This window comes from Monodon monoceros, unplaced genomic scaffold (genome assembly GCF_005190385.1).
Source record: "Monodon monoceros isolate NGI ecotype Baffin Bay Population unplaced genomic scaffold, NGI_Narwhal_1 Super_Scaffold_18, whole genome shotgun sequence".
Taxonomy (NCBI): Eukaryota; Metazoa; Chordata; class Mammalia; order Artiodactyla; family Monodontidae; genus Monodon; species Monodon monoceros.
In genome coordinates this window covers 99,084,250-99,101,658 of record NW_021703774.1, presented here as the reverse complement: position 1 = coordinate 99,101,658, position 17,409 = coordinate 99,084,250, and the positions used below count along the sequence as shown (strand labels likewise).

General features: G+C 46.0%; 1 protein-coding gene across 4 annotated transcripts in view; it reads right to left on the bottom strand.

Annotated features, from left to right (window-relative positions):
- The window catches only part of BCAR3 (BCAR3 adaptor protein, NSP family member), a 153,156-nt gene that overhangs the window by 66,948 nt on the left and 68,799 nt on the right, over window positions 1–17,409 (bottom strand). For all 4 annotated transcript variants that reach the window (XM_029229526.1, XM_029229527.1, XM_029229528.1 and 1 more), the window contains exon 3: window positions 12,140–12,179. In XM_029229526.1, the coding sequence (XP_029085359.1) occupies window positions 12,140–12,179 (40 nt within the window). The remainder of the gene's footprint in view (window positions 1–12,139; window positions 12,180–17,409) is intronic.

Below are 17,409 nucleotides of genomic sequence, written 5' to 3'. Positions count from 1 at the left end.
GTGAAAAATAAAACAAAACTCCTTAATTGCCAGGAAGTTAATTTTGACTTATTACCCAACACTCAATCATTCTACTCATACGTGTTTATCTTACAGAAATTCTCGCACAAATGCACACCAAGCCTTCTCAGTGAGGCAATGTATCCTTCCAGTACTGAGCTTCACGCCTCTTTTCTCCCACCCATATCCAGCCCCTCTGGAAATCCTGAGGCTCTGCCTTCATATTATATGTCAAGAATCCCCCTTCTTCACCACCCCTTCTGCCATCACGGATCCAAATCATCACCATCTCTCACCTGGACGGTCACCACGGCCTCCCATCTGATCTCCCTGCTCCTACCCTTGTCCCTCACAGTCTGCCAGCAACATACAGGCCAAAGTGATCCTGAGATGGCTCTCCATCTCACTCTGTAAAAGTTAACATCTTTACTGGGACATCCAGGCCCTGTGCAACCTGCCTCGTCCCCCTTCCTCATTCTCTCACATCAGCTTTCACCACTCTCCCTCAAGGCCACACCCTCTGGCCCCACTGGCCTCACAGCTGTTCCTGAGTGGAAGAGGTGAGCTCTGGCTTTCACGGCCTTGCCCTTGCTACATCTTCCCCCCATCAGACACCACTCTTTTTTTTTTCCTTTTTTTTTGACCACGAGACTTGCAGGATCTTAGCTCCCCAACCAGGGACTGAACTCGGGCCCTTGGCAGTGAGAGTGTACAGTCCTAACCACTGGACCGCCAGGGAATTCCCCAGACACCACTCTTGACTTGCCCCTCCACTAGAAAGTTGCCCTCTGGGTGAGGCCTTCCCTGGCCACACTACTTAAATTCAACGTCCCCTTAACTCCAACATTTCGTAGTTCCTTCCCCTGATGAATTTTTTTCAGCTCAGCACTTACGTCTATCGAACATGGTGTACTCGGTTGTCTTCTCTGTCTTCTCACCATTCCACCCCATAATATAAGATCCATAGAGGCAGGGACATTGTTTTCTTCACTGCTGTATCCTCAGGCCCTCGAACAGTGACCAGCAGATGGCAGATACTCAATAAACATTTGTTAAACGACTATGCCATATATAACAAATATGACTATATTTGTTAAATAACTGCAAAACTGTTTTTAACAAGAATCCAAATGTCAGTAGGAAATTGGTTAAATATAATTGTATTTCATGCAATGGAATACTGGATAACCATTCAAAAGAAGGAGGTAGGGCTTCCCTGGTGGCGCAGTGGTTGAGAGTCTGCCTGCCAATGCAGGGGACATGGGTTCGTGCCCCGGTCCGGGAAGATCCCACATGCCACAGAGCGGCTGGGCCCGTGAGCCATGGCCGCTGAGCCTGTGCGTCCAGAGCCTGTGCGCCGCAACGGGAGAGGCCACAGTGAGAGGCCCACACACCACAAGAAAAAAAAAAAAAGAAGGAGGTAGACCCACATGTTTAACAGGGGATGATGTCCAATGAAAAAAGGAAGTTGCAAAGCAGTATGTAGTTATACACAATTTTTGGCAATCAATCAAATTGTTCCCCAGCTCAGCATTCTTGCTCTCTTTAACCGTTTGACCATCTCAGAATTTCCTAGGAACACTTGAAGTTTCCTCACCCTTCCCATTCAATAAATATGAGAGTCCCTACTCTTCCCAGAAGACTCCGCCTGCTGTTCTCTCCTGCCACAGTCAGCCTGGGCACACACTTTCCCGCATGCTGGGGTCTCCCCATCAGTCTCTAACATGTTGATATCTGTCTTCCGCCTCACCTAATACCAGCTTCCTTCCTGTCAAGTCACCACTTTTTTCAGCTGTCAAGTCACAATTCAAATATAATTTTTTCCAAGAAAACTTCTTGGTAATGACATGTGAAACTTCAGATCGATGCCAACTCCCCCTCAAAATGCACATGCAGTATTGCAGCGTCTTAGAGCTGTTAGTCCAAGGACGTTAGACAATTAATTCTAATAATAAAATGCCTTGACAATTTTAATGTCTTATATGGAGCTAATGAAAATGACTTGCCTTCTTACATAATTTAAACACAGACCTTAGTTCTGAGGTTGTAAATATAATGCTATGCCACACTCTTACATTTAATATTGAAAGCTCCCAGAACACACAGAAACTGTCTCACAGCCAAACGCTGTGCTGTTGTGTCATTCAATTACCACTAGAGGGCAGAGCTTAACAGCAAACGATTCCAATGCTGAAGAGCCTGGCCTCTCATTTGCGGGTTGATGAGTTACTGGGACCTCATAGCTGATAACAAGATCCCTGAGCTGAGGATTGAGAGATCAGAGCCATAGAGGTTGCCAGAACCACTTTTTAAAGGTGTACACCTCTGGGCTTCCCTGGTGGCGCAGTGGTTGAGAGTCCGCCTGCCGATGCAGGGGACACGGGTTCGTGCCCCGGTCCGCGAAAATCACACATGCCGCGGAACGGCTGGGCCCGTGAGCCATGGCCGCTGAGCCTGCGCGTCCGCAACGGGAGAGGCCACAACAGTGAGAGGCCCGCGTACCGCAAAAAAAAAAAAAAAAAAGTGTATACCTTTGCCTACTTGTGTGAGTATTTAAGATGACAACAGTGATTCTGTAGTTTTTATACTATACCAGGTTGGCAAGAGAAGATAGAGTGAGGTTAGGGGTGGGAACCTCCTTGCTGTCATGAAATAAAATCACTGAAGAATTTCTGGAAAATGTTTAGAGATCTGTGTGTGACTTACTTCAGGAAACTTAAAGATCTTTGGGACAAGCTCATTCCCTCGCCCCTGAATTTCAATGCCCTTCCCATCTGGCTGTATATGGTCATCAGTCAGCCAGTCAGTTACTAAATATTTATTAAGAGGACAAGAAAGGGTCCTTGCCCTCAGAACTCACATTCTAATGAGGAGCGGTTATTGTTGTATTTAACTAAGCAAATAGAATTTGGCACAGGTGCTGTGAGGATAATACTCAGAGTAATGAGGCTGCGGAGGCTGCTTTTAGCAGGGGGCTCAGGGAAGGTCCCTCTGAGGCAGTGAAATCTGAGTGGCGATGCACCAGCCACCTGAGAACTAGGGTGACAACTACAAAACCAGCATTTCCAGAATGCCATCTACCTATCAGGCACTGTGCTAACAACTTTGTGTGCATTAACTCCTTTAAGCCCTACATGCTCCCATTTACTGTTAAGGAAATTGAGCTCCAGAGAATTTCAGAAACTTGCCCAAAGTCACACAACCAAGAAATGGCTAAGATGGGGCTGTGCCTCTGTATTAGTCTCCTAGGGCTGCTGTAGCAAATTACCACAAACTGGATGGCTTTAAAATAGAAACATATTCTCTCACAGTTCGGGAGGCTACGAGTACAAAATCAAGGTGTCGCAGGGCCACACTCTCTCCGAAGGCTCTAAGGTGGGACCATTCCTTGCCCCTTCCTAGCTTGTGGTGGTGAACACTGGCAATCCTCAGCGTTCCTAGGCCTGTGCACACATCAACCCCAATCGCTGTCATCACATGGCATGCTCCCTGTGTGTCCAAATTCCTCTCTTCTTATAAGACACCAGTCATTGGATTAGGCCTACCCTAACCCAGCATGACCTCGTCTTAATTTGATCACATGTGCAAAGACCTTATTTCCAAATACGGTCACATTCACAGGTACTGGGGGTTATAGGACGTCAACACATCTTTTGGGGAACACAGCTCAACCCATGACAGCATCCAAGCACCCTCTTCAAACCACTCAGCTGTTCTACCTCAAAAGAACCTTCCAGGCTTGAGGGAAAGGCAAAGACCAGGCGGCAGCAGGAAAAACCAGCATGGAAAAGTTTGTGAGCAAGGTGGATGGCAGGAGATGAGCTTAGAGGTGAACAGGCCACAAGAGGATGGCTGCGAAGTCCTGTTATAAAGCTGAGTCTGGTCAGAGGCCATAGCTTCAATCCCTGCTTACATGTTAGTTCTCCAGTCTCTTCACCAACTCTCCTACTATTGGGGATCTCAGAGGAGTCCTCTTCCTTCAGCCAAGGATGAAAGCTGCAGCACAGAGCATGAATGTGAGCCTGCCGTTATTCCACTCACAGGCCACACCGGGCTCCCTCAAGCACCTCCAGAGGGCAGCTCCAGGGTCTGACCTTGATTCAAACCATCAAGTTTAGAAGCCTAGGGGGAATTCACTTCTGACTTGGGACACTGAGAAAACACATCTCAGGCTGTACTGGCAGAGCAATATCTGGCCTGAGGAGTTATCCAGACAAGCCCCAGGCAAGAGCAGTCAGGACTCAAGCTATTTCCACACACCTGTTCACCCAGAAGAGCTGAAGATGCTAACGCGACAGGAGAGATGCTGCTGCTCAGAGCAGACGGGTCTACCTGATGGGATGCTGAGGTGTGTCCAGATCACGCAGCGTTGCAACAGCATTGTCTCTGTGATTGTGCAAGATCATACAACTTGCACAAGGACTCACTGCTGTGTCATCGGGCAAAGTCAAGGTGATGTCGATGACTCACAGCTGCATCATGGAAGAGGTAGCATGGAAAGATGGGATTTTTTGTGGAAAGCCTACTACGTATCGTTCAGAGGAAAAACAAGGACAGTGTACGTGCATTCACTCTAGAGCAGGGGCCTACAAAACTTTTCTGTAAAGGGACAGATAGTAATTAGTTCAGGCTCTGTTCTGTCACAACTAAACTCCATCATTATAGTCAGAAAGTGGCAATACATCAGTGAATGGATGTGGCTGTGTTTCAATAAAACTTTATGCACATTGAAATTTGAATTTTACAACTTTCACATTCTTCTTTTGATTTTTTAAAAACCCACTTAAAAACATAATATCCATTTTCAGCTTGTGGGCCTACAATAGACAGCAGGCCACATTTGGTCGCAGGCTGTAGTTTGCCAACTGCCCACCCCACACCCCTCCCCCAGGCTAATGATATCCCCAGCTGCTCATGAATTAACTTAATGTCATTGTGGTAACAAGGTCTCCAACTGGAAATCTCCTTTCCTCCCCTAAAATCCTTACTGGCTTTTGGCAAGATGCCAGGCATTGTGTGAACTCTGGAATTGCCCGTGGCTTCCTCTCTGTCACCACCTCCATTTAAGTCCTGCCGGGAACTGTCAACACACCTTATAAAACAGCTCTTAATTCTATCTCTAAAAGGCCTCTGGCACCTGCCCTGACTTTCCATTCCCACTGCCACTATCTTAGGTTAGGCTCTTGATGACACTTTCCTCCTACCCAGCCTGACTCGACTGAACAGTTACTAACACATAGAATCTGCCCAAAACTATCTGTCGAATGAACAAAGGCAGTAAAGTATCCACAAGCTCAGCACTTTCTCCATCTGATCGGCAGTCTGATGTGGCCCATCTCAAAACCAAAAATTTCCCCTAGCGAGGCAGCAGCACTTAAGGGCTAAACTATGATAAGCATTTAGCTTGCTTTTTCTAAAGTCAGGCTCAGCTGAGGTATAATCTGCCAAGAGTAAAAGTCACCCTTTTCTGTACAGTTCTGTGAGCTTTGAAACGACCCCAATCAAGGAATTCCAATCATTGCCCCAAAGTTCCCTCATTCCCTTTTGCAGCTGACCTCTCTCTCTACTCCTTTCAACCACTGATTTGTTGTCTGTACTATAAGGTTTTATCTGCATCCAACAGTCCAGTTCCTTTTTATGGCTGAAGAGGATGCTGTTGTGTGGGTCTGCAGTTTATCTGCTCACCAGTCCAAGGACGCTTGAGCTGTTTCCAGTTTTTGTCAATGACAAATAATGTCACCATCAGCATTCACATACAGATTTCAAAATGGACGTACGTTTTCATGATGAGGTTTTACTTTGTATAAACGGCCATATTTTCACAGACCTGCAGGATAGGATTCCACTGAATGAAGGCCTGTCCTCCATCCTTATTCTTCTGCCTTCTCACCCCGCCTCAGCAAGCTTTTACAAACGCAGTAACATTAAGCCTCCCAAGAATATCTGCAGAGAACTTTTTGGGGTGGGGTGGGAGGAGCTGGATGGGAGCTGTCTTCGTTGCTCCCAGGGTGAGCCCCAAAGCTGCTCCCCACTCATGGCGGGCGGTGTTTGGCCTTCTCATCCACAGGGGGCGGTGCTGGCTCTCTGGGTGTGCAAGCTCAGGCAAAAACCTGCAGAGCCAGCCATCGGGCCATTATCTGCTTCATGTAACTCGTTAAAATCTCATGGAATGCACAGCGCACCATTGTTTTGGTAAGTCCCTTTCATGGCTTTGTGAGCTGGCTAATTCAGAGCAGACTGGCCTGTTTTCCCCGCTGGAAGAAAAAGACTCTCCTCAAAGACGGCTATTTAACCGTGACCATGGCTGCAGCCATCTTGAGCACAAAGGTGGGGGGGGGCGCTACAGCCCCCGCCGCCCCCGCCCCCAGCGAGGCTCCCACAGCCCGGGCACTTATTCTTGGCGCTGGAATTCGCATAATGACTCCTCTTTTAATCTGCTGGGTGACCTCATGTAGCCCTGGCCGACTGCAGGAAACGGCCTTGCTGAGATCTGAGCCTTGGGCAGTCTGTCAAGTCTGTAAGACCCTCTTAGAAAGCATTTTCGGAGTGTTAACCCCATAAGGACCGATCTCCAGGTGGCTCTGGGCTCCTGAGCTGCCGGTGTGCACCCCAGAGGAAGGAGAAGTCCAAGGGCGCTGGTCGCCTCTCGAGATACCGCTCCAGTCCCATCCCTTCTCCTAACCCACAAAGCAAGCTCAGAAACCGCAAATCATCTTAGAAAAGCTCGCCAAGTGGTTCCAGCAAGAGTCGACCAGGGCTGATGACAAAAGAAAGGATATTCGTTCATTAGGGAGCTCATGGCAACAAAAGGCTGCATTCAGTCCTGACACTTGCTAACTGCAGAGCCTGGAGAGCAGGCTTTGTCCGAGGGCACCGTGCTGTTCACAGCCTGGCCTTGCCTACACCTTGCTTAATTTGAAAAAACAGGCTTCCCAATGTCTTCTCGACTTTGCTATTGCTATATTTATTTTTCAATTTGTCTTTCTTAAGGACAGTTTATTTTAAAATGAAAAAATCTATAATAAACATTTCTTCTAAAAGAAAAATCACAAAACCGTAATAAACATTTCTTCTTAAAAAAAAAAAAAAAACCACCCAGCTCTGCTGTAGCTAATCACCTCCTCCTCTAAAAAATATACTTTTAAACCACTCTCAGAAAAGAGACTCTATTACTATAACTGTAAGGCTGTGTGTGAAGAAGCTAGAAAGAATTTGAATCTTCAATCTTAAAAGGAAGATAGGTATTAAGAGGAAGAAGAAAGGAAATACTATAAATTTATAGTTTAGTGAGTATGGGGTGGGGGAGGGCAACTCCCAAAGGTTAAAGAAGTAGCCCCAGGAAAAAAATGAAAAGAATGATAAAGAGTGAAAATGAAAGTAGGTTTCATAGGTTCAAGAGGCATTGCTAAAGTGAAAGCACGGGGATCATAATAGCAAATGTAGGAGTGTTGCGGGTAAATCTCCAACCTTTTGAGGTAATATGATGGGTGGGCACTTATTATCTGCCACATCCTTGGTCTCAATGTCTGAGACACAACATAAAATGCCACCCTTGTTCCAATCGATGTGGCAATTTTATGATCAAGAGTGATAGATTAATTAAGAACCCCTTACCACTTGCAAAAACCTTTCCGCTCCAGCTTATCACAGGCAGAGGGGATCCTAGAAGTCTTAAACTAGAAGGGACATTGGCCCATTCCCTGGTTTTCTAGTTGTGGGGAAGATGGAACCGATCTCGAATGGTCTTGGCCTGCGGTGGCTTGAAGCAGGATTTTGGTTCCCCGGCCAGAGACTGAAGTCAGGTGGCGGCAGGGGGAGTGCTGAATCCTAGCCACTAGACCATCAGGGACAGTGGTCAGTGACAAGGCCCTGGCCCATCAGCTTTGTAGAAATGAATTCCCACAAAGAGACAGAAAGTAGTGAAATAAGTGTTCATTAGGAGGAAAAAGGATACATGTGAATACACTCATACAGGCAGACTCAGAGGAAGAGTCATGCCCTCATGGTAGTTTGAGTCACTTTTACGGGGCATTTCTTCCAGGTTTCCTTCGGCCAATCATCTTGCTTTGCCTGGTTCTGAGTCTGTATTTGGTTTATTTCAGGGTTTTCCCCTGTGTGTGCGCGCGCGCAACTCTTAGCCAAGATGGATTCTAGCAAAGAGACCTATATGGGTAGGTTGACATCACCTACTATGGTGTGGTGCCCCCTCCTTTTTTTGACCTCCGAGGATCCTTTCTGTGCCTGTGTAGTGGGGAAGTTCTCCTTGACTTCGAGGATGAGGAACATGGGTCTCTTTATCCCTTATCTGGGCAGGGCTCAGCTTCTCCTCCCTCCTGTCTCCCTAGAAGGGGACAAACTCCAGCTGCTCAGCCTGGGGCCCACCTATCTCCTGCCTCAGAACCCACAGAGAGAAGGTGGAAAGTCCAAGGTCATGCTGCTAATTAGACCAGAGCGTGGACCAGGCTCCCCTCCCTGGAGGGTCTCAGGGGCTGTGTAACTTGGAGTCTCCTATTGGAATGCTATCTGGGAAGGATAACACACTGAGCTATTACCATGTATTCACATTTTAGTACAATTATTTTTATCAAATGTTCTAAGCAGCTACCTGACACAGGTCTAAGAAATTAGACACAGAGGAAATACATTTTAAAGGCAGTAAAAATATGGCAAAGACTAAACGGGGGGGGGGGGGCAGTAAGCAGGTAAAGCAGCCCAGAAGTTGCCTAGGGCTATTTCCTCTGTTTAAAAAAAAAAAAAAAAGTTGGTTTTCATCTAGGGTAAGGTATGCTAGGTACGCGGAGGAAAATTCCAGAGCTGTACACTACTAACCAAAGTCACTGCCTTAAGAGCAAGAGGAAGGTGCAGCCGCTTGGAGGTTTCTGCTTTCCAGTCTGGAAGAAGTGGTCTTGTTCAGATATAGTGAAAGAGAAACAATTATATTTGGTTACAGAAAAGGATCTCATGACTATAGAAAACAGTTAAACCCAGACCTTCAAGATGATCATGTTTTAAGCTACTGGGTCGGTGGGAGTGGGGAATGTGGAGAGAGGAGGGGGCTAGGGACACAAGGAAAAGGTAAAAAAGAAGAAAAAAAAAAAAAGAAAACTCCCCTCGCTAACAGAATTAAAGAGACAGAAACAGTGGAGAATAAGATTCCAAAATCCCTGGGGGTTCTTTGGATCTATTCAAATTTTCTTATCACATCCAAGCAGGGAATTCATCACTTAGGGTAACCAGGTGCCACTGGGAGGCTCCAGCAGGAGGTAAGCCTGCTGAAGAAATGAAAGAACTACCAAACAGCCCTAGGGCTTCCCTGCCAAGCACTTTTCCCTCCATTCCTCACACAGAGGAGCTCCTCGTAACCTAGCAACCACCTGCCGGGTCCCCTTTCACACTGCCTTACTGATGTGCAGCAATGCCAACTGTGGGAAGTGCTAGGAGGACAGAGTACAAACTGGACACGACTGAACTGTGGAGTCACTCCCTCTCTCCTGCCACGACACAGCAGCCCCATCACCCCATGAAGTATGGGTCAGCTCAAGTGCTTCCTCTCGCCCAGACACGAGGAACCAGGGATGGTCCCAGACCTCGCTCTTAATCAGAGCACTGGGAAAACCAGGTGAAGATGGTTAGAAAGTCTCCATGGTAAGGGAGACTTGGGAAGGCGGCTCCTAAAAGGATGAGAACGGCTGTCAGTTGGCCCCAACTGGGTGCTTCTACTGCCGAGATGATACCCAGTCAGAGATCCGCTTGCTCCCCGCCCCCCCCACCCCTGTTCTGAGGTCACAATGAACTGCTAAAACTCTGACTCTACCAGAAAGGGCCCTACAGGAGGCAACATACTTTACATAGACTACGTTTGTCCGTGCCCGAGAAAGGGGATGATAGGGAAGAAACAGCTCAAAGTCAGAGGGCCAAACTGCATCCGCTTTATCTGCACCTCTCACCTCCCTCAATCATCTTCAGCCACCCTCCAGGCTCTAGGCACCAGCCGGCACAGACATACGAGGGCTTGGGAGCATGGGCTGGTCAGCAGGGCTCAAGAGGGTAGCTAAGTCTGAAATGCTAGGACGGGCCTGCGCTGGCCCAAGACAACTGACACGTGGGTCCATTCAGACCTTGAGGCCCAAGGCCTCTATGAGTGTGTTTTCAGAGCTTTAGTGCCCATGGAGGCAAATGAAAATACCCTACATTCACTCAGCAAATCCCCAAGCCATTCCTCCAAACCAAGGGCAAAGTGAGAAAGAAAAAAAAAAAATGCAGTGCGTCAAGGAGGGATGTCGAGATTTCATCTGTAAAGCTCTGACCAGATTTAGATTATGATGGGAGGAAAGAGTAACCTTCGGAGCACCTCAGCGAGTCCTTGAAGACGGTACTCCTTGAGCCACCAAGAGAAGTTCTATCACTGCCAGGGAAGGCAGGGGGAGCCCAGCTAGATGGAAGCACCGACAACCTCACACCTCTTCTCAGTCAACAGGACAACTCACAGTGACCAATATTCATGAATGAGACGCAATAGCTTAGATAATACTAAGTAAGGAAGTCCTTCCCAAAGCCTCTGCTTAGGTTTAGAATTCATCATTGGATTATCTTAAAAAGCTGGGACTTCAGTAAAAGAAAAAACTGAATTATGGAGTAAGGGGAGCGGGTGAGCACAGCTTGAGTGAGCCTGCAGTGGGAGATAGCCAGTTTCTGGAACATGGCATGCAGTGAGTTCTAAAGGACAGCTGTGATTTACACACTGCAGAAGTCTAGGGCACATTTTTTATGTTATGGTCAAGTCAAATCATAGTTTATGTGGATAGTGTCCCCAAATTCCTTGCAGTGTACAACCTGCACAAAAGCATATGTGATGCATCCAAGAGGGAAGCAGACACATCATTTATAAAGCCCTGACCAGAGTCTGACACAGCAGCCCTGCTGGTTTAGGATTACACATTGGCTGCAGTTAAGCTACAGCTCAGACATAGTGGGGGTAGAAGAGAGGGGAAAAATAAAATCCACCTCCATTCCAACAAACTTTATTATGACTGCCTCAAGTGGCCACGTGGTTCTACTAGAGTTTTCTCCTCTAGGAGAAGCTTTAGACCTTCCATTCTCTGGTCTAAAGGGAAGAAATGCCAAAACCCTGGGGCAGGCACAGTCACAGGCACACAAAAAGCAACAGGCCTAAATACTCCGAAGCCAGGATGCGGGAATAATAAAGACAAAATGTGGCTCCTAGGAGGCAAGCACCTTAAGTCCTAACTTGTACCATGATTTCTCCTAAAATTTAATGATATATTTTTGTTATGAGAAATCCGAGTTTCTCTTTTCTGTTGTAGGTGCCAGACGTAATTACAGTTCTCGAAAATAAAATAAAATAAAACAAAGATACACACCTGAAAAATGGGGGGAGGGGGACAGAAGTGAAAAGCATCATTTCTTTCTGTTCAGAAGATTGTTTAGAAGCGTTGAGTATTTAGACGCACTGAATGTCAGCCCCACTGGAAAGTAAAGTATTACACAGCTCATGGTCCCAGATTAGCCACTGAAAAAGAGGGTGGCTGCTGAAATGGAAAGGATGACTCAGGAAGCCTCAGGGAGCCTTCAGTCCTCCACTGAAGGTAAACACAGCTTCACAACTCCTGTCTGCCATTCCAAAATCCAAAAACTCTGAAAACTGACAATTTTAAATAATTCATTTAGCAGCAGAACAAACCCAACCTCATTTGGTGGCAAAATGTGACGTGAACTAGGTAAAATCATTTGTAGTTTATTTATCCCACTTCATGTGAACATTCTCACATTTCACTGCTGAAATAATGGGCTTGATTATGGGATGCTGACCCTAGCTCCCTTTGGGGGTGTTGTATATATATGTACCATATTACCTTTCTAAAAAATTCTGAAGTTTTAAAACACATCTAGCCCCCAGGGTTTCAGATAAGGGGAAGAGTTTGTAAACTTATAATAGGGTGACATAAGACCCCTGCAAAGATTACCAAAAGCCCAAAACAGTCAAATTACATCCTGGTGGTTTCAATCTAACCAGCTTCCTACACAAGCCAGACGGTGACATTATCTGGCAACATTGTGTTAGAAATGGGAAATCTATTACCACAGGCTCCCTACTACATGTTAAATCCTGGTTTCCTACCTTCACATATTCCAGAGTTGGGTCCAGAAGATGCTGATCCCTGAAAAGAGAAAATATAAATATGAGAACAATTGGGAACAATGCAATCTTACCCTGGGTAAAATGTATCCAACATTATTTCACCCTATTCATTCACATTATTAAGATGGGCCCACCTCCCAGGCAATACCCACAGCAGACAGATAAGGAAGTTAGAACAGACACAGATTTCTTTCACAGGTGTCTCCTCGGGGTGGAGCACGTATAGGATACCACCATGACCTCAGTCTAGAAGCTCCACATGTTTTGCTGTCAGATTCAAGCTCCAAAAGTTAGACTATTCATATGTGGTAATTCTAGATTCACCCTGAGCATAGAAATTAGCCTAATGGTCCGAAGCAAAGAGCTGTGAGAGATACGAGTAAAGCAGGAATGGATGCCCAAACCTGCAACACTTTGGACCAGGCAACTGTGTCACACCCACTTTGACAGAAAATGGAGGCTCACGTGGGCAGATCGGCTGCTCAAGGTCACCCAGCACCCGGGTGAGTGAGTTTTGAACCCAGCTCTGCTTCTAAATCACCTTTCTCTTTTGCTGTCAAGCTGAGCAATTCATCCTAATTTTCTTTGGTGCCCCAGTGTTTTTTCTCTCCCCGTTTAATGTCTGCTCATGTCTATCATAATACTGTTAGGATTAACCAGACAATTAAAAGTAAACAGCAGTGGTGTCACTGAGGAGGCTGACTTATTATAGTGGAAGAGGATCTAAGGCAAAGGAGAAGAGGGAGAGACATGAGAGCTGATGTTTCCAGCACCGGCAGAGTTACAGCCAAGTGCCCCCCTCAACAGACTATGTGAAAAGACAGCTGCCTTCAGAGACTTAAACTCCACAAAATCAACACATCACCCTGCAGAGACGGGATCATTTTTTAAAGGACAGAATGGCTCTGTAGCCGATAGGAGTAGTCTTCTTAAGGTGGGGGCGGGGTGTCAGTATATCTACAAAGAGGACGCATTCTTCAGAAGGCGAGGGATCACTACCGGCAAGCAGCTGCCTCTGGAAGGGTGAGCTCAACCCCAGACCCTCGGGGCTTGGATGCTTCCCTCTGTGGAGAGACTGCAGCCCTTCTCCCCTGAACAGGGGCAGCAGGACCCCTGCTGGGACACAAGGAGTCGATCCCACAGCTCAGGGGCACACCATCTTGTTGTGAAATGGATCCAACCCCCAAAGCTATTCCTGGAGTGGTCTGTCCACTTAGGGCTGCACACAGGGCACACACACAGAGGCAGGCTGGCTTCGGAGATGCTCCTCTCGGATGTGCAAACAGATTAGGTTCTGAAATGAGTCCCTTTGTAAGGCCAAAGTATCTGAGAAGGGCTTAAGCTCAAAGTCCCTGGTGCATTTCCATCAAAGAGGGGTATAAATCAGTCTTTCAGAGCCTGAAAACCAGGCACACTCTTTGCCTCCAAGCTTGTGTGTGTTCATCAGGCATCTTTTCCCAAAGCAGCCGAGTCTGCTGTGCTGGGTCACCACCTCTTCTGCTGCAGTCTGGACATTGCATTGATGTCATCAGACTTTGCGACCACGGGACCACCCGGCTAGTGACTAAAAACTTTGTCAGTAGGGCTTTGGTCATAGTCCCCTTTAAATTCGAAAACTCCTGGTTTTCTACTGAATTAACATTTTAGGCTTATAGGCATCCGGTCTTATGCTAATCATCTGGCCCAGTGGTCTGGCCCTGGGAGTGCAGAAAGATGTTAGAACCACTGAAATGCTGTTTCTCATCTTCTTCAAGTTTCTACCTTTATGTAAGTTCTAAAATGTACATTATATACATTCAGACACATATGTCAATGCATGGATAAACAGTGTAGGTGTGTGCTTTTTAAACCAATGAGTTGGTCTCGGGATCTCTTTACACTCTAAATAATTGAGGACTCTGAAAAATTTTGTTCATGTGGGTTATATCTACTGATTACTGATATTAGAAATTAAATCCGAGAAACTTGCAAAATATTAATACATATTTTTAAAGTAAACCCATTATATGTTTAAATAAATAACATTTTAATGAAAAACAGATATGTTTTTCACAGCAAGAATGTAGTGAGAAGAGTGACATTGTCTTACATTTTTGCAAATCTTTTAAACGTCTGGCTTACTAGAAGACAGGTAAATCCTCACATCTAGTTCTGCATTCAATATGTCGTGATATGTCTTGGTTGAAATAAATGAAGAAAATCCACATTCACAGTTATGTAATTGGAAAGGGAGGGATATTTAATAGACTTGCATATAATTATGGATGTTCTACTTTGATAACATGCCAAAACTTGACAAGTAGTAGTTTCTTAAAGGTTAGCTGTGATGTGGAATCTGAAACCATATCTCTTACTGTTTTCCATCTGTCCTGCACTTTGAATGGACGTTTTGTCCATGGGTGATTCCATAACCACTATTCTGGGAAACACTGGTTCACTGAGTTATGCAGATCTTCCAAATTTTGACCCATTTCATTATCATGTAAAAGAATCACCTTAGTTAATACCATCACTGATCTCATCAGAACTTACTAGGTACTGGGAATTGCCAAGCTTATGGAAGAGGATACAAGTCTTCTAACTGGAAAGCTTGAATTTTTTCATTGGCAGCTAACATTGTCAAATATTTTCCCTGAGCTTCATTTCATTCGTTTTGGGGAACATATCTGCCAAATACCAAGACCACACAGTCATGATCGGCAATTTTAACTCTTTTTTTAGGTGATCAAAGGTCATTCTTTTAGTAAATTCTTTTTAGAATTTTGTCCAGGATCTGCTCTTCTCACCAGATTTGGCTGTAAAAATCCTTTTCCTTTTATCTACTGAAAGCTGAAATGTTCCTCTCTCCCTTTCTCTAGAGATGTACCTGAAAACTCTGAGCTAGTTCTCTCAGGATAGACCCCTCAGACTCTCTTGGGGAGGGTGTGGGACAACCAAGAGAGTTTGTGTATGAGTGGCTCCTGAGGCAGCCCCAGCTGCAGCAGGGTCGCCACTCAGAGATGGGGTCACCTCAAGGCAGGGTGGCCCATGTGAGACAGGCGGGGACCTGGGACCCATTACTGCAGTGCTTGCACCTGGACAAATATCTCCTGGAGCAACGGAATATAAAGAAACTATAAGGAACTAAAGATAACTGCACACATGCATGGTTGGGGCAAATTATGAACAAGATACAAAAAGGCCAAAACCCAGCTGCCACTTCTCAGGTGCCAGGAGCAAAAGCAGGGTACTGCGCATGATCCCTGCACACAGCACCACCAAGAGGATGGGCAGACCACCTAATCCACTCTGGCCTGACCCACCGATCTGCGCCTGCGCTCACCCCGTTTAAGGGACCAGCTCTCCCCCACTGAGGGAGCGAGCAAGGGTACCTCTTACTTGTTTTCACTCCCTCGTGCTGCAGCACGAGTCCCAATAAAGCCTTGCCTGAATTTCTTGTCTGGCGTCTCATCAATTTCTATTGATTAAAGAGTCCGAGGACCCAAGTCAGTAACATACCTGCTCTCCCCACCACCCTGCTCTCCTGCCCAGAGACCCCGGCACCTAGGAGCCTGGGATGTTCTCCCAAGTGTCTCCCCAGCCTCGGATGAACTCCCGTGTTCCTATGGCGCTCCTCCACTACACACACTTCTTTTGGCAAAAGAGAAGGAAAACAAGAGCTGCTGGTTAGGGATAAAACTGAAGTCCCCTCTTGACCCCGCCCCCAAATGAACTCTGCTAAGGAAGCCTTGCTCATTCTGTTCCCAGAGCAGAGGGGGATCCAAGTTCTAGTTCAGTGCACCAAGGGGTGCCCTAGTGGATCCTTGTATTCTTCTACTCGTCCTTTTTTTTTTTTTTTTTTTTTGCGGGCCTCTCACTGTTGTCGCCTCTCCCGTTGCAGAGCACAGGCTCCGGACGTGCAGGCTCAGCGGCCATGGCTCACGGGCCCAGCCGCTCCGCGGCATGTGGGATCTTCCCGGACCGGGGTACGAACCCGTGTCCCCTGCGTGGGCAGGCAGACTCTCAACCACTGCGCCACCAGGGAAGCCCCTACTCGTCCTTTTTAGAGAGACGAGGGAAGATAAGGAGAGTATGATAAAACTGAGTGAGTGTGTTATAAATCCAAAAGCTTTAAAAATCATTGCCTCGAACCAAATTAAAATTATATTTAAATGCAGAAGTGCTGTGTCTCCTTTCTCAGCCAGCCTAACCCTAGCCCTAATCCATCTAACCAGAAAGAAGACATGAGCTGGAAAACATAGCAGTTGGCCCTGTAGCCCCAGCCTCTAATTTGAAATAGAATACCCTATTATTCATACAGGACTGTGCCACAAACACTCCTTAAACCATATCTTTATATTCCCCAAAAGAGATCACTAGAAAACAAACACAGAAACTTGGCAATGTAAGTGAAAAGCTTTTTTAATCTTTTTTTTGCATATGTCAATTATGAGTCCCCACCCATGTGAAACCGTGATGTTGTGTGCATCTCTCTTTACAACTGCAGAGTCTGGCAGGCACCGTGGCCCCTCTGTCAGGCAGGCTGCCCCGCTGAGCGCCATCCACAGACCGCAGGAAAGCAGCAGGACGAAACTGGACTCTCCTGTTATTTTGTTCTTAGGTTTATTAAGTTTTAAATAACATCACTGTGTTTACTCTGGTTAAATCATTCTTTCCAGCATCCCACTTTCTTAAGTTCATACTGAGGGGTGTTTAGCTGGGAGTCACAGAAATGTTATACATATTTACTATTTCAGTTTGTTTCTCATCGGTAACCAGGTTAATAATATCCTCCCTCTTAAAAGGACACTTGATGTATAAGTGGTTGCTATTTTGAGTGAAGAGGTTTTCCGTCTTGAATACACAAACAAAATTTCACTAACATAGATCTTTTCTGAGCAGTTTGAATACAGATGGAGATGGAAGTGCCCTATGTCTGTCTTCAATTAGAGAATGTTTTAAGTGAATGGATGTTTCCTTATTTAAATACTATAGACTAACTTAATGGCTAATGGTGTTGCCACACAAATGTCCCTTTGGATAAAACATAAAATGGAATTGCTTGTAATAACATGATTATTTCATACAACGGAGGGATGTGAGAAATTAGATCCAGCTATTCCAGACTGAGGCTCCCCTTAAACTCCACGCACAACAGTGATGTGCAGAGCTGGCACACTTCCTCTGTGCAGGTGGCATGGTGTTTCCATGCATGTTCACTGTATGTTTATTTATTTAGATATGGTCTCTCCCTCTACAAGGTGAGCAAC